Source organism: Eptatretus burgeri, chromosome 3 (assembly GCF_056783735.1).
Source record: "Eptatretus burgeri isolate ZD-2024b chromosome 3, Ebu_testis_v1, whole genome shotgun sequence".
NCBI classification, from domain to species: domain Eukaryota; kingdom Metazoa; phylum Chordata; class Myxini; order Myxiniformes; family Myxinidae; genus Eptatretus; species Eptatretus burgeri.
This window is the reverse complement of record NC_140963.1, coordinates 108346084-108367290: the sequence shown is the minus strand read 5'-3', so window position 1 is coordinate 108367290 and position 21207 is coordinate 108346084. Positions and strand designations below refer to the sequence as shown.

The 21207-nt window shown below is 45.7% G+C and overlaps 2 protein-coding genes across 3 annotated transcripts in view; one reads left to right on the top strand and one right to left on the bottom strand.

Moving 5' to 3' along the window:
* The window catches only part of LOC147030662 (DNA-directed RNA polymerases I, II, and III subunit RPABC5), a 36357-nt gene that overhangs the window by 3216 nt on the left and 11934 nt on the right, over window positions 1–21207 (top strand). The gene's annotated exons all lie outside the window — the stretch shown is intronic.
* Window positions 17768–18871, bottom strand: LOC147030663 (uncharacterized). The gene has a single exon (XM_085874913.1). It carries the CDS (start codon window positions 18863–18865, stop codon window positions 17768–17770), a length of 1098 nt encoding a protein of 365 aa, XP_085731039.1. The 5' UTR covers window positions 18866–18871.

The following is a 21207-nucleotide window of genomic DNA, read 5'->3' as shown; positions in this document are numbered from 1 at the left end:
CAGGGCACAGCTCCCATACCATTGTAGTACTCAGTCAGGTACTCTCTTACTCGTTTCCCAAATCACAATATGATTGCTGGAAGGGAGAGGCTATACATGTATGTAGTCCCGATTTCTCAATTGTCAAGCACAGTTGGCGTGCGACTGTTGCGCGATGGTCGCACGACCGTCGTGTGACCGTCGCGCGACAGTTGCATGTGCCAAAAAAAAAAATCTGTTTTGTCATCTGAACGTCGCACGAATGTCACACGACATGTATGCGAATTCCAGGCGAAGTTCATCCCAAATTTCGCCGGGAGTTCGTGGGACATTCGTGCGATATACGTAAATGTGTTTTAGTATAAATTCAGTGTGATTCCAAGTGAAAATTATTGCTGTTTTATCGCAATTTGGTGTTTCCAACTAGTCGCGAGCTGTCGCAGCCCAGTGAGATACAGGCTTAACCAGGTAACAATCACACTTTTTATTTTTTGAAAGCAGTCGAGGTAATTGCATGCAAGTCTTCTACACAAAGGTAGTTTGCACTGTTGTAGCCCCACATGTACACCTTGGAGGACCCTTGCAGTTCCAGCTACAATTGGTTCATTTCTGCTACATGCTATAAGCTGTCTATCTAGTCCAGTATTGAATATATTGTTGCGGATTCGCGCCCGCCGGCGTGCGAACGGCCACGTAACTCGAATCGCGGCACGTCGCCCACCGGACGGACAATCCAGTCGTGACCCTCTCGGACTAACGCCGGGAACCAGTCACGGGTGGACCTTTCGGCCTCACCACGATCGTGCCAATCGGCCCCCGCGTGGGATAGGGTTGCTCGCCAAATTCAACCTACCTAAGTACCCACACGGAGGGTAGACCGGGCGATCGCACCTCGCCGCAGGTCGACTTCGGACACGGGCCACTTTAAGCGACCCGTTCCGTACTATCGGGATAACCGAGCGGTGTTATTCGTCGGCCTCGACGGTTCGATTAATTATCGGGCGTTTTAGCCCACGACCAACCCTTTACGTGAAGCAAGATGGAGATTCAATGAAAGAAAAGACGAAGCGAAGCGGGAAAACAGTTCAACATGAAGCACATTTATTTCGCGATGAACGGAAAGCACACATATACAATTCCACCAAAAGCACATGTAAAAGAAGAAGACAATGCAATATTACACAAAAAGCAAATGCAACAATGCAGATCTATCCGACTACCGAGCACACGGCAACACTTATACAATTTTACTTCACAGACGGCGCCGACAACACATGTACCCAAAACAAAAGAAAAAGAACCACCCTCAAGGATGAGGCGGGCCTGGGGCCGAGACCGGGTCGGGCCTACCCGTCTGATGAGACGCGAAGTGGCGGTGGTGCCTCAACTCCGCGGGCCTCGCGGACAGTGTCTGGTAGGGGGTGGGAAAGGGGCCCCCTTTGTCGCACTATCTCAGCGCGGGGGGAAACAGGAGGGGGTTGCTGATGCTCGGGGGAAGGAGGATATCACCCTGTCTCGGGTCCCGCGGCGAGCGTCTCCTCCTCCACCTCGGTCGCGTTGCTGGCCTCTCCCTCTGCAGCTCCCGGCACCGACGCGAGCACCCCCTCGTCCGTTTTCGCCGCCGCCACCTCTCCACAGCTCCGTCTACTCGCCCTCTCCGTCTCCTCTCTTGGCTCGTCCCAACTCTTCACTCTTGACTTCTCCCACTTCTTTCCAGCTCCACCGACGACTCTCTTGAACTCCGCACAACTCTCAACTTTATTGATGAACGCAGCCGTTTATATAAGCCCCGTGGCTTCGCTCTTTCACCCTTGACCCTTTGCCTCCGACCCTTCACCTCTCTAACTGGCTCCCCATTGGACCGAGGAAAAGTGGGCGTGAATGCTTTTTGATCCATGAATTTGCATATAGCGACCGCCATCCAACGCCCTGGAGGCGGGGCCAAATCGCCCCTCGCTCACCGATAGGACGGAACAGAAGTGGGCGTGAGTCGTTTTTGATCCGTTTTTCTGCAGAAAGTCTGTGATGTTTTTGAATATGCTGCTCGGTGCGCGCCCTACACGAGTCCAGCATCGGCGCCCACAAGTGGCATGGGACTGACGGTGATGCGATGGTGGCGAGTTGTGACGGTAAAGGTCATGGCTGTTGTTGTGAAGTGGCGTTGTGGTTGGTGGTTGTTGTTGTTGTGAAGCGGCGTTGTGGTTGGTGGTGGTAGTAATGGCGGCTGGTCCAAAATAAAGACAGTAAAAGAAAAACGGCTATCCTGAAGAGTCGCAGCCCGACTGAATGACATTTATTCCCTCGAAACAACGGGTTTGGGCCAAACTACACATATACTTACAGAGATATCTCACCTAAGGGACCTGAATGGTGGTTTGCGAATTTGGTCAACCACAACACTACCCCCTCCCCTTTTTACAGACTCGTCCCGAGTCGTCAAATTTTCGTGTGCCATCATGTGTGGTTTTCCCCTAGTACATTTTACCTACGGATCCCTGAGTGCGACATTCATGGTATTTGTGTCCCCAAAATAAATAACCTGAGGGCTGAGTAACTACCTAAACAAACTCACTCACACGGACGACTTAAATAAAATTGCCGGCGCTAAGACAAACATGCCGGGGGCGCACTCATATTTACAGTACATCTTAACCTTAACTTACAAATTTTACACTAAACCATGGCCCAGGATCAATGAACTCTGCAAAAAGAAAGCAGTTAACAGGGAGCCAGGCTGCTCGCATGCCGTCTCTGGCTCAAAACAATGCAGGTGATAGGGAACGTGGCCGGCTGCTCACACGCAGTCCAAGGCCTTCCCTTTTGAACTGAACGCAGTGAACCACAACGGTGCATGGGCTGCACAAATGCAGTCTCCGTGCCAGCTCAAGTGGCACACGCAATGAACACAATGAATGGTTTGAACTGAACGCAGTGAACCACAACGTTGCATGGGCTGCACAAATGCAGTCTCCGTGCCAGCTCAAGTGGCACACGCAATGAACACAACGAATGGATGGATGAATGGAGGAACGCAAACACGGTGCACGGGCCGCCACTGCAGGCCCGTGTTGTAGCTGCCAACAGGGCAGTTCTCGCAGCTTGCAAACTGTTGCCTTGATCCTGGCGCACATGGCAATGAACAGGGGGGGGGCAAAGCAAAAATTGAACGGGGCTGGTGAACAGGGGCAGTGGGCATGGCATGGCAAAGGCAGCAGGCAAACACAGCCCGCAGAAGAAGGCCGCTGCAGGCAAACACAGCCGGCAGATGAACTGGCCGGCACAGGCCTTGAAGAAAAACACGGCCAGCCGATAGATGAAGTGGGCCGGCACAGGCCTTGCAGCACAGCAGCTGCAGACGATCCAGCCGGCACATGCCTTGCAGCAAAACAACAGCTGCCGATGAAGTTGGCCAGCCTTTGCCGTTCCGTGGAGGTTGGTGGAGGGAGTGCGGTGGTGCTGGCCACTTGGAAGGCGGGCTCGGACCTACCTACCTGTCTCCCTCCCACCTATCGCCTTTGCCTGTCACTGTACATACCCACTCCCTTAATTTGTCAAACCCCAATTTAGCCCCAACTTATTTTTTTTTTTGTTGTTGTTTTTATGTTTACTTCCCCACTATAAATCGTCCCCTAACCCCCTTTATCGTCCTTGTTCGGCTAACCTATCCTGTCACCTAGCCTACTCCCAACCCCTACGTTCCCTTCCCGGAGGGGAATAAGGGAGAGCTAACGTCCTGTGCCGAGGCCCAACGAAGCCTCAGGATGGCCTCCCCAGACTTCAGCGATCTATAACCAAAGTGGGTCCAGCGGCCCACAACGAGAGCGAGGGGATGGATGGTGCGGAGGGGTACACTTCCTATTCTACCCTATCCATTTAACTGTTAAACTACCCAGGGGCTTTCAACAAGCGCCTCTCGCTTAAACTATTGGTTCTATAAACCCAGATTCCCGTCGCCTGTGTTGGTGTCCTTACAATTTCGGGCCTCGCCCCCCAATTTTCTCTCCGTGCCCTCACACGGTCTCATGGCTGGGACACGTGGCTCCCTTTGGCAGGCACGACCCTCTGCCGAATCTCCCGCTATGGCACCCCCGGGCACTACACTGCCTCCGAGCCTACCAGCTCCCTAACACCGGGGAGTTCCCCCCATGGCACCTCCCCTGAAACGCACACGTGGCAGGCTGGCTTCCCAGGCCCCTTTCCGAGGGTCACCCGTGCCCACAACACTGCCCACGCGGCTAATGGCGCCCCGGGCCCCCGCACCAAGCAGGCGCACCCGTGCCCACTACGCTATCCTGGCCCCCCATGGGCCCTTGGCCTACCACGGCCGACTAGCCTGGTGCCCGGGGTACCCGCTCAGCGATACTCACCTTTCGCAGCCACGCTCCCAGCCCGTCAACAGGGCTCCTGCACCCCCCCAAATGGGTTTCGAGCCTACACTCACACCAACAACAAAACGACCTCCATTTTGTAAATTTGACTAACCCCCTAACTCACTTTATACTGACCCCGGGGTCCCTTGGGCGGGAGTCACTCCTCCCCCCAATCACTCATCGCACCATGCATTCCCAATTCGCTCCACTCACACAGACCCGCTGGCCTCACTCACTCACCAAGCACATGCTTCCACTTCACTCACCAACAACTCTTCAACACACTCACTGCTGAACTCTGCCGTCCTTCTAACTACATCCCCTAACTAACTTGTGCTCCCACGTCGTCCCTTAAACTACAGCACGTTCCTTTTAACCTACGTAGCTAAACTACGTCAACTCTACACATCCACAAGTCTGTCACTGTCTCCTAACTCAAAAATAACTTTCCCAACTTAAATCTGGCTACAATCCCTCTAACTAATCCATTCCACGGACTCCATGAGGACTTACCCCTGCCCCATGAAGTCGGTCTAGCTAAGCTAACCCTTCCCCCTAACTAGTTTCCATCCTGTGCCCTAATCAAGGGGGTCTTCCACCCCTTGCCCAGGAATCCTGTGCACCCGAAAATGAGGCTTGCTTCTTTTCTTTTTTTTTTTTTTTTTCTTTACATGCGCAGCACCAGCGCGGCAACTCAGAGCTCGCGCACTTTGCACCTGCCCATGACGTCATGCAGCTGCACGTGTACCTCGTCCCTCCTTGGACGGTACCATCCGGCAGGGATACCCCTCCTGCCGGATTCCAACCCCACGTGCAGCCATGACATCACCGTGCGCATAAAAAAAAAAACACAAGCCCCACGTCTCGAGGGGTTTCCCACGCGAACACATGTGCTTTGCCCGTTGGAGCTCAACACACACGATCGCGTGGAGAACCCGTCCGGTCCAAATCCGTAATCCTGCCTAAACTTTGTCCGTCCGCGGGATCGGCAAATCCACCGCGTGCGTTTCCGGACCGGGACTTCACTCTCGCAAGCGAGCACGTGGGGGCCTCGTGCGTTGCACAGCACGGGCCTCGTGCTCACTGCTGGGTGAACCCGGCACGGTCCCCGAAACAACTACAGCCGCTACTCGGCTTTCTTTCCTCACATGTCGCCGTCGTCGCCATTCCACACACGCACTCCCGCGTGTTACGACGCTCACACTCCATTCCATTACATTCACACCGGGAGACGCGGCTGCGTGCTCCCGCATGCCAACCGACATCTCCCTCACATACCGCTCTCTCATACACACGGTCTCCCTTGCATAAACCATACCACTCACACGTGGTGCTCCATTCACTCATGCCTCACTCACACACGCGGGGGCACTCACCCGCGGTGCCTCATCCACACACCGTCCCTCACTCGCATGCGGGGGCACTCACCCGCGGTGCCTCATCCACACTGGCCGTTTCATCCACACACACGGCCTCACTCACACACGGTGCCTCACCCACACACGCGGGGGCACTCACCCGCGGTGCCTCACTCACACACGCGGGGGCACTCAACCGCGGTGTTTCATCCACACACCGTCCCTCACTCACACACGCGGGGGCACTCACACCTTGCACCACACACACAGGGACAACCACACTGGGGATTCGAGTCCCCACAAGGGTCTCCGGGGCCTCTATACCCCCCAAGCTCTCCGTGCACCTGTCCGCAGCACTCCTCCCCTCAACCTCGCTCGACACGACCGAACTCACCTGGTCGTGACTCGCCTCAAGGGGGCATACTCCCTCCCCTCGTTCCTGGAGGAGGCTATCCCGCTGCTCGCACCAGGCCTCCACCCAGTCCACCAGCTCACCCCCATTGTCCTCCACTACCTCCGTGTGTGTGTATGCGTCACTTACCCCGTCTTCATCGTGCAGTCTTCCCTCTATCGTTCCCATCTCCCGTGTCTCTGCCAACTCAGTCACCTCTTCACCCTTTACCTCCATTGTCTCAACTATTATTTCCGTCTCTTCCCTTGTTATCTCCCTCGTGCACGTCTCCGTCACCCCAATTAGTTTGTCCCTCTCGGTTACCGTCACTTTTTCCGTCACGACCCTCGCCCAACACGTCCCCCGAATTATTTTTTCACCCGCCTCCACTGCGGGCCCGACAGCCGTTGCACCCCCTTCCAGCTCGTTCGCTCCCACACGTGGAGTCGCCATTTTTATCTCCCTGGTCACGGCCTTCATGCCCGCCTGCAGGCATCGGCCCATGTTCTGCGTCTCACCCCGCAGCTTTTTCGTTTCCTCCTTCATGTTTGCTTCCATTCCGTTTATTTGCTTGTTCATGCCTTTCATTTCGTCCTTCATATCCGCATTTATTTGTTGTGTATTCGCATCCATCCTCGTTTTCACTTCGTCCATTTGCTTGTTCATGTTCGCATTCATCTTCGCTGTCATTTCCGCATTCATTTTTGCCAGCATGGTGAATAGCTGGGCCATGTCGGGTGCGCTTGGGTGAGCCGTTTTCGGCAGGGGTTGGGGAAGGGTTTTGGTGGAGAGGGGGAGGGGAGGTGTCATACACCGCGGCCGCTGCCGCACCCATTTCGGGCTCTGGGTTCAGTTGGGCGAGTTCGTTTTCCTGTACAACCAACATTTCCTGCACGGGGATTTCATCCTGAGCCATGGATTCTACATTACTATTACACATACCTAATCCACCCGGCACCCGCTCGCCTTGAGACGCCATCTTGCTTCTCGTAAAGCGATAATTTAGCTCGCTCGTAATTTGGTGGGAATCGGGGGTCGCTTCTCTCACCCCTGGACCGATTCCCGTGAATTTAGCTGGAGACAGGAGAGCCCGTTTTCCCGTTCTCCGATACCAGTGCCGTGAGTAGGGCGATGAGTTTATATCGCACGACCTGACACCAGTGTTGCGGATTCGCGCCCGCCGGCGTGCGAACGGCCACGTAACTCGAATCGCGGCACGTCGCCCACCGGACGGACAATCCAGTCGTGACCCTCTCGGACTAACGCCGGGAACCAGTCACGGGTGGACCTTTCGGCCTCACCACGATCGTGCCAATCGGCCCCCGCGTGGGATAGGGTTGCTCGCCAAATTCGACCTACCTAAGTACCCACACGGAGGGTAGACCGGGCGATCGCACCTCGCCGCAGGTCGACTTCGGACACGGGCCACTTTAAGCGACCCGTTCCGTACTATCGGGATAACCGAGCGGTGTTATTCGTCGGCCTCGACGGTTCGATTAATTATCGGGCGTTTTAGCCCACGACCAACCCTTTACGTGAAGCAAGATGGAGATTCAATGAAAGAAAAGACGAAGCGAAGCGGGAAAACAGTTCAACATGAAGCACATTTATTTCGCGATTTGTTAGCACACACACATATATATGTATAGCACACATATACAATTCCACCAAAAGCACATGTAAAAGAAGAAGACAATGCAATATTACACAAAAAGCAAATGCAACAATGCAGATCTATCCGACTACCGAGCACACGGCAACACTTATACAATTTTACTTCACAGACGGCGCCGACAACACATGTACCCAAAACAAAAGAAAAAGAACCACCCTCAAGGATGAGGCGGGCCTGGGGCCGAGACCGGGTCGGGCCTACCCGTCTGATGATGAGACGCGAAGTGGCGGTGGTGCCTAAACTCCGCGGGCCTCGCGGACAGTGTCTGGTAGGGGGTGGGAAAGGGGCCCCCTTTGTCGCACTATCTCAGCGTGGGGGGAAACAGGAGGGGGTTGCTGATGCTCGGGGGAAGGAGGATATCACCCTGTCTCGGGTCCTGTGGCGAGCGTCTCCTCCTCCACCTCGGTCGCGTTGCTGGCCTCTCCCTCTGCAGCTCCCAGCACCGACGCGAGCACCCCCTCGTCCGTTTTCGCCGCCGCCACCTCTCCACAGCTCCGTCTACTCGCCCTCTCCGTCTCCTCTCTTGGCTCGTCCCAACTCTTCACTCTTGACTTCTCCCACTTCTTTCCAGCTCCACCGACGACTCTCTTGAACTCCGCACAACTCTCAACTTTACTGACGAACGCAGCCGTTTATATAAGCCCCGTGGCTTCGCTCTTTCACCCTTGACCCTTTGCCTCCGACCCTTCACCTCTCTAACTGGCTCCCCATTGGACCGAGGAAAAGTGGGCGTGAATGCTTTTTGATCCATGAATTTGCATATAGCGACCGCCCTCCAACGCCCTGGAGGCGGGGCCAAATCGCCCCTCGCTCACCGATAGGACGGAACAGAAGTGGGCGTGAGTCGTTTTTGATCCGTTTTTCTGCGGAAAGTCTGTGATGTTTTTGAATACGCTGCTCGGTGCGCGCCCTACACGAGTCCAGCATCGGCGCCCACAAGTGGCGTGGGAATGACGGTGATGCGATGGTGGCGAGTTGTGACGGTAAAGGTCGTGGCTGTTGTTGTGAAGCGGCGTTGTGGTTGGTGGTTGTTGTTGTGAAGCGGCGTTGTGGTTGGTGGTTGTTGTTGTGAAGCGGCGTTGTGGTTGGTGGTTGTTGTTGTGAAGCGGCGTTGTGGTTGGTGGTGGTAGTAATGGCGGCTGGTCCAAAATAAAGATAGTAAAAGAAAAACGGCTATCCTGAAGAGTCGCAGCCCGACTGAATGACATTTATTCCCTTGAAACAACGGGTTTGGGCCTAACTACACATATACTTACAGAGATATCTCACCTAAGGGACCTGAATGGTGGTTTGCGAATTTGGTCAACCACAACAATATCATATAAATTAATTCAATTTTTAAAAGCGTTTTTCAAATGTATTCCATTTTGAGCATCTCTCTCCCTCGCTCCCCCCCCCCCCCTTGAATATACCGTCATACCATGTAATGTCCATGCCTGACACCAGTGGTGATGAGAGGAGCAATGAAAGTATTGCTCGATCATGCTCTGACAATTGTGTACAAAGTCTTTGCGAAACAGCACAATGGTCCAAGCTTACCCTCTCATCCCATTTTCAATGTTGGCCTCCAATTACATCATCATTTACAATGCGATCCTATAAAGAGTGGCATTTCTTCGTAGCAGGACCTCAGAGTTTGTGTTTTTTCTCTCTCCCTTGTTTTTAGAGGTGCCCCCTCATGTTCAGTTTGTCTGAGAGAGAAAAGCAAAATGTAGTTGCTCCAACATGAAGAATTTGGTTACAAAGCACTTCACACAGTCCACACAATCTTGGTTCCTGGCCAGTGGTTCAGTTTGGTGTCTGTACATATATAACTCGATGAGGTTCATTACACGATCACAATCATCTTATCATACTCTGTGTAATGGTTAGATCATCCACTCTGAGCCTGGGAGGTCGGTGGTTCGAACCTCGACAGTCATATCAAAGACTTAATAGATGGTATGTGCTGCTTACTTTGTTGACACTTAGCATTTAAAAAGGATGGAGCACGGACAAACAACCATAGGTTGGCTATCATTGACTTCCAATTCGGGTGTTTTTTTGCATGCGTGATGAAATCTGAGCTCCTCGTTTCCACCTTATAAATCAGAGTTTTCTGAAGCGGATTTGTCTTGTTTGTCGTGTCCCCACTCCACTCTCTTGCCCCCCCTCGCCCCCTTCCCCTCTCTCGCCCCCCTCTCTCGCCCCCCCCCCTCTCGATACGTCCGTGCTCTGTCCTTTTTAAACAGCTTTAATTTCCTTTTCAGTTTTTTTTTTTCACATTCGCTAATTCAGTTACTTTTATTTGATATTTGATGTACCATACTCGTTACTGAGCGTCTGTGCTGCCGGAGTAGCTTCCCGAGAAAGGGTTATACAGGGTGGATTTCCATTACCTTCCCAGCAGTAGTTCAGGCAGGAATTTGTAATTTTGTCACATTGCCAGCTCTCGCTCCATGGCAAATTTACAAATTCCTGCTTGAACTACTGTTGGGAAGGTAATGTTTTACCACCACTTTACCCATTGTATATTATATCGCCCCATCCAACAGGTTACATTTGTTCTTCGTGCCTGTTGTTCGTGTCCTTTGTAACAACTTGGAAAACAAAGTTTCCTGTTTTGAATGATTTTTAATTGTCTGTATGGCAATCAAAGAAAGACAGGATAATAGAAAAAAAATATCGCACTCCTCTCTCTGCGCATGTGCAGTCAGGATGAATTCAGACAAAGTAGTGTTAAACGGCAGGCTTGTTTTTTGATTCTGGTTCAAAATATAACATTGAATTTAAAAAAGTTATTTCTCGATCATAAACTGATAAGACGGACAGACAGGCATGAACCAATTGCTTAACCCCACTTTTCGCTTCGCTTGCACAGGGTAATAAACATAATCCATGTTACGTATATGAAGCCAAAACCTGCCTACTACTTAGGTGCATGTATAATACATATGTGGTTATACAGCCCAGATAATTGCAATTGTACTGGCCCATAGGCTGACACCTGAGGCCTCTATGTGGTGTTGCCTCAACAAGATGCATGACATCTTTCGATATTTGATGATCCTTTTAACAGTCACTTGGGTTGTTTTTCACCGAACGGAAAACGTATGGGGAGAAGGAGCATGGCGATTGTAAATATGAACACTACGGAAGAGGTTTATCACAGCATCAAAATGGCAGACATATGATTTCTTTCAGATTACAATTGCTGTCTAACCATACGTACAGTGCCTCTAGAAAGTGTACACACCTCCTTTCTAATTTTTCACCTTTTGCTGCCTTATAACCTGGAATTAAATTTCATTAAATATGACTTTATCCACCTTTGTTTATACATCGTAACCCACAACCTCCAAGTGAAAAACAAATTCGACAAATTTCAGAAAATTTATTAAAAATACAAAACTAGAATATCTTGGGTGGATAAGTGTCCACCCCCCTGAGGTTAATACTCGGTGGAAGCACCATTGACCAACAATTACAGCTGCGAGTGTTGAGATAGGTCTCTACCAACTTTGCACACCTTAATTGGGTAATACAGTGGAAAATCGATATAACGCTAAGCGTTATAGCACTTGTACTGATATAACGCTCATTCACCTTGGACCCCCAAAAATACTACTATTTCATGTTTAAAGGCAAAAAAGTGAGAAAATAGAGACAAAGTTAGTCCAAAATAGCGCTAAGTGGCGAAAAAAATTCAAGCTGTCATCACCCTGTGTTGAGTTGACATGTGGTGTGAAAATACTCATGAGCTGTCATCTTCTCGCACCTTTCCCTTATAAATGGCGAAGCTGAGATGAACAAAATCAATTCAATTCAAATCATCATAGCATCCGTATCTCCTGTAACTCACGTTCATGTTGCCTTCTAACACCATGCAACACAGTACACAACTTAAGTACAGTACTTTACTGTACAAGATTAACTAATGTTCGCGTGCTCTACCGCCGACATCCTTTTGGAAGAGTTGTCAACAACTTAAATCTAAGCTCCCGTTACATCTCCTGTACCAGTTCTTCGACATCTTCATCACCTACCAGCCGAGAAATCTTCAAATTTGTTAGTTTTGTTTGCTCTGTTCAGTTCAGCGCCGCCATGCCGAAGCGGAAGTGTTATTCCATAGAGGAGAAGCCACACATAATTAAACGGATACGGAATGGTGAAACTCAAGCGACCATCAGCAAGGATACAGTCATCGCCGGTTCAACTCTAAGAGGATGGTTGAAGGATGAAGAGAACATCAAGAGCTTCATCGTCACTGTCAACTCCAATGAAGGGATGAAGAGGAAGAGGGTCAAGCTTGGGAGGGATCAGGAGTTGGACCAGGAACTATTCAATTGGTTCTGCAAGTCTAGAGAGCTTGACATACCCATCTCAGGCACCATCCTCCTTCATCAGGCCAAGAAGATCAACAAGGATCTTCACAAGGAAGAGAGAGGTGAAGATGCTGACTACAGCTTAACCTGGGGGTGGCTGCAACGCTGGCAGGATCGACATGGGGTCCACATGAACCAACAACATGGAGAGGCCAAGTCTGCAGACCTTGAATCTGCCAAGAAGTACCTCTCTGTCTTCAATGAACTAATCAAAGACAACAACTTCATAGAAGACCAGGTTTTCAATGCAGATGAAACTGGTCTGTACTACAAGACCCCTCCAGACAGAACTATGGACCTGGATGACAACTCATCAAGAAAGACTGGACACAAGAAGCCAAAGGACAAAGTCAGCCTCCTTCTCTGTGCCAACAGGTCAGGGTCTCTGAAGATGACCCTGTTGGTCGTAGGGAAGTCACTAAACCCCAGGTGTCTACACCATGTCAACAGATCCCTCCTTCCCTGCATTTACACCAACACCAGGATGGCTTGGGTGACGGGAGCCTGTTTCAAGGACTGGTTCTTCCAGAGGTTCTGCCCTGCTGTGCGGAAGCACCTGAGAAAGCTTGGGCAAGAAGAGAAAGCTATCCTCCTCATTGACAACGCCCCATCTCATCCATCAGGAGACATCTTAAAGTCCAAGGATGGGAAGATCTTCGCTTCCTTTATGCCCAAGAACACCACCAGCAAGATCCAGCCTTTGGACCAGGGGGTCATCAACTGTTTTAAGCTATTCTACAAAGATCAATTATGCGAAGCTATGGCCAGGGAGCAGAAAGAGATGACCGTCTTCCTCAAGGCCATGGACGTCAAGAAGACGATGGAGTTTGCAGGGTCAGCCTGGGAGAAGGTCACCAAGAACACCATGATTAACTGCTGGAGGAAAGGCCTAGGTCCTCCCAAGTCTGATAATGAAGAAGACTTCAATGGGTTCTCCAAGGAGGAGGTGGGCAGGTCTGCCATCACGGCCCTCAACCTCGCCCCTGGCACATCAGCTCTTGATGCTCTCCAGGCCTGGGTTGATGAAGAAGAAAGAGACCTGGCTGAAGAACTGCTCAGAGAAGAACAGCTGTCAACTGGAGAGGAAGAGGAACCCCTAGAGGAGTCGGAAGAAGAAGAGGCACCAGTTGAACCTCTCCCCCAGCCTCTCCACCCCAAAGCTGAACAGTCTTTCCTTTATGGTCTTCGTTGGTTGGAGTCCTTGGATGAGCAGGAATGCCCCAATCTTTGTTTGAAGATACACCAGGTTAAAATCCTTCTGGATGACACCCGAAGACTCTCAAGAGCATCCATGAAACCAACCAAGATCACCGATTTCTTCAAGAAATAAATTCCGAATTCTTCAAGATATAAATTCCGTATCCGTTTTGTGATTAAGGAAGCGTAAAATATTTTACCGATTTATGTGATAATGTACATTTTGTATTTTTTTATTTTGTAAGTAATTTTCGATTGTACATAAAAAAAATAAAATATATTCTATATGCATTCAATTCCTGTGTTTATTTCTTGGTTAAAAGAAAAGAAAATAACTTGACCGCTTCGTCATCAACCCCAACAATCCAAGATGGCGGACGTACATGTCCACGTGTTTTGGCTCTGGTTTGGATGTGATATAAAATATTTTTCACTGCATCAGTATAGCGCTGTATCATTTATAACGCCCTAGTCGCTTTGGACCCACCGGTGAGCGTTATATCGATTTTCCACTTCTATTTCCCCATTCTTCTGTACAAGACTGTTCAAGCTCGGTCAAGTTATGTGGCGAGTGTTGAAGGACAGCAATCTTCAAGTCATGCCACAGATTTTCAATTGGATTTAGGTCGGGGCTCTGACTGGGCCACTCAATGACATTTACCTTTTTGTTCCTTAGCCAAGCCAATGTAGCTTTGGCTGTGTGCTTCGGTTTATCCCGACTTCTGTCCCAATTTCAGCTTACGTGCAGAGGGGAGCAGGTTTTCCTCGAGTATTTTTCTGTATTTTGCTCCATCCATTTTCACTTCTATCCTGACTAGTGCCCCAGTCCCTGCTGATTAGAAAAATTCCCATAACATGATGCTGCCACCACCGTGCGTCACAGTCGGGATGGTGTTCTTTGGTTGATGTGCTGTGTTGAGTTTGCACCAAACGTAATGTTTTGCAGTTAGAACAAAAAGTTCCATCTTGGTTTCATCATACCAAAAAACTTTGTCACATGGCTTCAGAATCTCCAGAGTGTTTTTTTTTTTTTTGCATACCTCGAATGGGACTCAAGGTTTGCTTTCTTGAGTAATGACTTCCTTCTTGCCACCACACCGTACAGGCCAGACTTGTGGAATGTTTGAGATATTGTTGTCACGTGCACACAGTGACCAGTCTTTGTCATAAAGGCATGTAGCTCTTTTAAAGTTGCCATTGGCCTTTTGGTGGCCTCTCTGATCAGTCTCCTTGCTTGGTCTTCTGGTTTGGAGGGACGGCCTGATCTAGGCAGGGTCTTGGTAGTACCATACACCTTCCACTTCTTAATATGATTGTCTTGACTGTGCTCCAAGGGATATTCAAGGCCTTTGAAATATTTTTTATATACATCCCCTGATCTGTGCCTTTCCACAACTTTATCCCGGAGGTCTTTTGAAAGCTCCTTGGTGCTCATGGTCGAGTCTTTGCTGTGAAGTGCACTACCCATAGACCATGGGCCATACCCAATATTTCTGCTTGGTTTTTGATTTCTGTAGTCTCCTCTTGGGGGCTACCTGAAACCTTCTGATATATATTCCTCATATATATCTAAACCCAAAATCAATTGTTCCCAATATCAAAAAGTGTGTGTTACTAAGAATTTAACCAAAACAAAGAAATACATAAAAAATGGTTGCTATGGTAGTTTTACCCTAGCAACGGAGACATATAGGCATTTTCTGTGGGTTTAAGAGCACTGAAATATATCAAATGGACAGCAGAAATACTTTTAGAGGACTCCTTGCATGAAAACACATCCACAACATTGTTAAATGCTGAGAAGATTGTGTTTTTAGTATCTTTTGACATAATGAAATACAGGAAGTATAAATGGTCAAATAAGCACAGTTTTGAGCAGGTAGTAAAAAATCGGAATACCTCTGCCATCATCTTTTCATAAGAAAGTTAAAAATGCAAACTTCACATTGCCATGTACTTTCATTTCTAAAGAAAAAAAAATGCCCCTAATTTATTTTACATCTCTGACTGTTCACTGTGCCAATATTTGTTTGAAACAACTTCTATCCCACCTACCATACTTATTATTTGCTTATCCTCCTATTTCATTACGAAATGTTTCCCACTTTTCATTCTCAGAAAACCTCATACACAGGCACTTTCTTTTCCCCTCCATTCCCTCTCACTCCCCTCCCCTTTCGTTCTTTCTCCTTTGTCTCTTTTTAATATCACTCTCTTCTCACATCTTGTATGTATTCATACAAAATAACAATAGTACAATTAATTACATTTTGTGTCTTGACTGGTAGCTTTATTACAACCTGAAGCATGAACTAACCAATTTATAATGTTATTCAATTAAGGATGCATACTTTTACAATGTATTATATAGTGCATCACAATACATATTATTTCAAAACCTCCAATATTTGTACAATATTGCATTACGTATAATTTCTCAGAACATTTATAAGCATTATTGAGGTTGTAACTGGTCATTTACACAATTAATCTGTTTTTATCAATTCTATGAGGTCCTGATGTGATTATGTTAGTCATTAATGATCTTCAAGTTAATGGTTTTGATTAATACTTAAAAGCTGAAATATATGCTTAAATTAAAGCTAATATCAATTAGAAAACACAAATATGAATGATTTTCATGTCAAGTAAAATGTATGTTTGTTTTCAGCAAATTCCTACATCTGAAATATTATAGTCGCAAATATATATGTACCTGCAACAACAAATGTGCAAATTTCTTCAAAAATCAAAGAGGATGCTGGGGTAAATTTGCCTCTTTTTTTCATACAAACATGTTCATGAGCATTAAATTTAAGATACATATCTAAAAGGTATTGTGTCCACAAACCATAAACTAAATCATATTTTTTTACACATTGGTAGGGCAACATGTGAAATGAGATCATAAAAGTCTGTAGTTTAAAATATGACTTCCATGTATTTTGAATAACTTGCAAATGTATCAAAAATCATGCATCTATTGTACACATCAGTTCTTTGTTGAATAACAAGTGCACAAGTTCATTCTTAACAAATTCCAATATGTTCATCAGTCTTCTAATCTGTCACACACTTTTATCACAAGGCTTTCATGGCCTATCCTATCATCTTTTCTGCTCAACGTAATTCAAGTAAACCCGACGAATAAAATCAATAATTTCGTTTCTATGATCATTAACATAGTGCAGGTAACTTGCATATTTGTCCAACAAAAAAAATGCATACTAAGTTGGTCACAAAACAAAGTGTTACACATCACATACGGTTAGGGATATCTCTTTTTAAGGTTACAGATTTCTGATGACATGCAATAGCACTAGGCTTCCCCAGAGACAAACTGTATCCCTCCATTACCATCCTTACATTAATGAATGTAATCGATTATAATAAAAGTAACCATGAACCCATTTGGAATTCAAATGCATGAAATTATAGCTAAAACCATATGAATTTAGGTGTGTTTCAGTGAAATAGAATATATTTATTTAAATCTAAGAATTTCAATGAAATGTATCAAAATTAGTCTCTCCCAAAGATAATGACATAGACAGTCTGTATATCCTACTGTTATCATGAATGTTTATCTATAATGATTAAAGTAATAATTGACAAATTTGATATTGAAATGCATGGAATTGAAGATGAAGCCATATGAACAAAGCACCACTGGAGATGTTCACTTGTACACTCTATAAACAGACTAACTGCAATGTGAATTATGTTAGGTGTAAGATATTCAAGTCTGGTAAATGTTTACAAAAAAAAAAAACAAAGTTGGTAACAGAACAAAGTGTTACACATCATATACAGTTAAGAATATCACTTTCCAAAGTTACATAAATATTAATCAAATTACAAAACTTCAAAATCAAAAGATGAATAATCACCGAGAAAAAAGATAATGAACAATTCATATTTTTTGTGGAATATGCATAAAATGTATAAGCTTGGATATTTCATCGAAAATGCAAACACATCATGTGTACATTCATAGATATTTGCTGAATTGCAATCCTTAAAGGCAATGTCGTGTCTCCACGTAAAAAAATGAGCCGCATGGCCACTTATTATGCATTAAGTACTTAAAAATGAAAAACAAGTGACCAGAATTACCATACCCAGCTCCCCCCCCCCTCCCAAGACTGCAGTGTTGGATTTAAGCATCCACTGGATAGTCATTAGTATGGTGATATTCAGTCAAATCTTTATAGCAACATCATACTTTTCAACATTTTTGTACTCTTGGTTATTTGTTCATCCATTTGAATATCAATATGAAATCCAGACTACATAGCTCTACTTTTTTTTTTTAAATTGAGACTTTGAAATGTGAAACAATGTTCTTAATCATTTAACCTCAAACAAAAACAAAAAAACAAACAAAAAATGGTCACTGCATGATGAAGGATGATGAAGACGCATTACAGATACTATAAATCTATCTCATCCTCTGAGTCGGGGTCATCCATTTCATGGTGTTCAAGTTCTTCTGCTGAAACTGATACATTTTCACAGCCTGCACAAGAACACAAATCTGTGCAAGGAAGCTTGTTGGCCAAACAAGAACATCGACGCTGTGAACACTGCATCTTCTTGCATGAGCAGTATGACAACTCCATGATACTCGCAGGTGCAGGGGGTAGCTCCATCCAGTCGACCACTAAATAATCCCCATCAGCTTTCCATCCATGATTTGTTGGAGATGGAATGTTGGGCATGGTCTCAAGACATCGCTTATGGATTGCTGCCTGATAGTTTGCACGTTGTATATGCTTGTGCAACGAGTCCTTATTAGGAGGTAAGCACTTCTCTACACATCTACCAGACTTGAACATCTGATACCTGGCATGATTCACATCTTTGCAGTTAGTCTGGCCATAGAGTACACAAGTGAACACCTCAAGTCCTGCATAGAGAGTTTCAGGAATCTCAAAAGCTGCACCCAGCTTCTCAAATGTTGAACAGTGCTCTTTACTTGCCATCAAGATTTTCACAGCCTTCACTTTTCCCATGCCATGTAGGGCACTAACTAAATCACAACCAGAGAAGCAGTGAAATCCTACAAGAGCTGAGCACACTTCCTTTCCAAAGTGATGGAATATTTGCTGAACATCAATTGTGCGTTTGTTCTTTCCTTTCCCGGTGTGAAAGTAGAGCTTGGCTTCAATATCCTGGCAGAATGCAACACACAAAACAAACACATCTGTGTCTGGGCTGTTGATGATGACGTGATCAGTTGATCTGCCTGCAAATTGACTGTGCATTAGAAGTCGTGTGTCAGCCTCTTCTTGGTTTGTGTATAAGGATTGGATGGGAATTACTTCCAGGTCAGTTTTCTTGTCATTCTGACGAAGAGCGTGGCATTCACTTCCATGTCCAACAATGATGGTTATGTCCTGAATGATTTCCAATGCACTGTTGCACCAGTGTTCGAATAGAAACTGGAGCAAATTCTCCTTATTCTGATCGCATGCCAAAAACTTTGCCCATTGTTTTGGTATCTTCTGTTCAGGAGAGAAGATTTTCATGACTTGCGTTCCTTGCGTTTTATCGGTGGGGGGGGGGGGCAATAGGATACATTAGAAGCCTTAAATGCCCACTTTTTTATTCAGAAAAGGGGCACTTTTTCATTTTTTCTCCCCCCTTAACTATACGTAGACCGAGCTGTCATTTTTTTTTTAAGTCTACACTATTTTAAGGCATTCAGTATGACATCACATATAGAATTTGGCTTTGCCTTTATCATTGAGATGGTATTTCACTAAATTTGTCAATTTGTACATGCAAAATACACAAGGGAACATTTAAAGTTAGCTCGGTTCTTGATTAACACTAACAGTCAGAAGGCAATGCAACATTTGACAATCTATAAATATGGACTGTTATTGCATTGCCTATATTGCCTGTCATTTGTTTTGTACCACACACATACTAGTGTGTGTTATGTAAGGAATCTGGATCAGGCAGTGAAAGGGAATTTTTTTCACTCCCTTTCAAAAGTGAACCCTTTGACCAAATTATTTTCTTTAATATTCATTGTTGCATTTTGAGGCATTCACTACCAAATGTAAATTTAATGTTGTTACCATTCAGAAAATACTTGGGCTTATTGATATCACATTTTGAAACGGTGAAATTTTGATGTGAAAGTTGAAGTCAAGAGGCAATTATTACAATACTGGAGACGCTAAAGTCCCGAACTTAAGCTAGCCTATGTGTGATGAAACAGTAATGTAATGTTGTATAGCCAATAAGCTATACAGCAAAATAGCCGTAAAGGCGTAAGGTCACGACCTTTCGGTCTTTGACAGTCGTGGATGTGTAGATCACACCTACTACGTATGTGGTTAATGCATATGCTATGCTATATTGACCACATACGGACAACTGTACAAAATCATGGCAATTTTTTTTTGTACTGGCACACGTGTGTTATGTATAGGGTCAGGCAGTGAAACTGACTTTTTTCGCTCAGTTTCAAAAAGAACACTTTGACCAAATTATTTTCCAAAATTTTCATTTTTGCATTTTGATTCATGATTTTCATTACCAAATGTAAATTTAATGTTGTTACCATTCAGAAAAAACTTGGGTTTATTGATATCACATTTTGAGAAGGTGAAATTTTGAGGCAAAATTTGGAAGTCAAGAGGCAATTGTTTTTACATTACACACATGCGATGGAGGTAGGCCTATGTGTGGTGTCGATCTCTATTTATAATATGGCCAATAATATGCATTGCATGTCCAGAAAAAAAAGGTGTGGTATTTGTACCAAAGTCACTGGAATTGACTCAAAATGTACACTTTAAATATAATGTGTAACATCTAAATTGCACTTAAGCTCAAGAAATTTTACTATTTCTTGGACATTTCGGATGACTTGTACCAATTAATTTGATAAGCCCACTCAAATTTTAAAAGAACCAAATCACAAGACAAATATTAATGCATGGGACTGTGATTTAAAAAACTGGCCTAACAACACTTTTGCAACCAAAGCCCGATTTCATTAGTCATCATTATATTATTATCAACACATAATATAATGGCAGAATAAATTACCTTTATGTCCTGATCATTCTTGCTTTTCCTGGTCCTCTCACTGGTGAAATGCACAAAAAATATGCGATAAGATTCCTGTTGCAGAGCTGCAGCATTCCCATGCTAGCAGAACAGTGCACTTGCCTATGACTCAGAGTACAGGGCCTGTGATTGGTCAATCACATTCAGGTCCCCAATACCCCAGCTGTGATTGGTTATTTAAGGAACAACTATGACATCATCACTGGAGAAAAGAGGTCTGCTAAGTGCACTGATTTTGGCACCTTTACATCAGAATTCTGAAAAAATGCTCAAAATTCAGAGATGGGAACATTCACCATTGGTCTTACACACATGTCCATTGATCATTTAGAGCAAAATAAAGTAGCCCCCAGGTGGAGACTACGGAAGTGAAGAATTTTGAGGCTTGGCCCATGGTCTACCAGCAGAGAATATGAAATAATCACAATCACTACAATTTAACACAGGTGGAGACCAGTTAACTTGATGTGTGATTTTTAAGGTGATTGGTTACACCTGAGCTAATTTATAATTGCTATTATAAGGATGGGGGGGGGGAGGACACTTATCCAACCAAGATATTCTTGTTTTGTATTTTTAATTAATTATCTGAAATTTGTGGAATTTGCTTTTCACTTGGAAGTTGTGGGTTACGATGTGTAAGTAAAGGTGGAAAAAGTCTGATTTAATGTAATTTAGTTCCAGGCTACAATGCAACAAAAGGTGAACATTTTGAAAGTGGGTTTAATCTTTATATAAGTACTGTACATACATACAAACACTTGTTCCATGATATATATAGATT

What these genes read in the sequence shown, in the direction of transcription:
- LOC147030663 (XM_085874913.1), bottom strand. Translation starts at nt 18,865, where the DNA reads ATGAAAATCTTCTCTCCTGAACAGAAGATACCAAAACAATGGGCAAAG.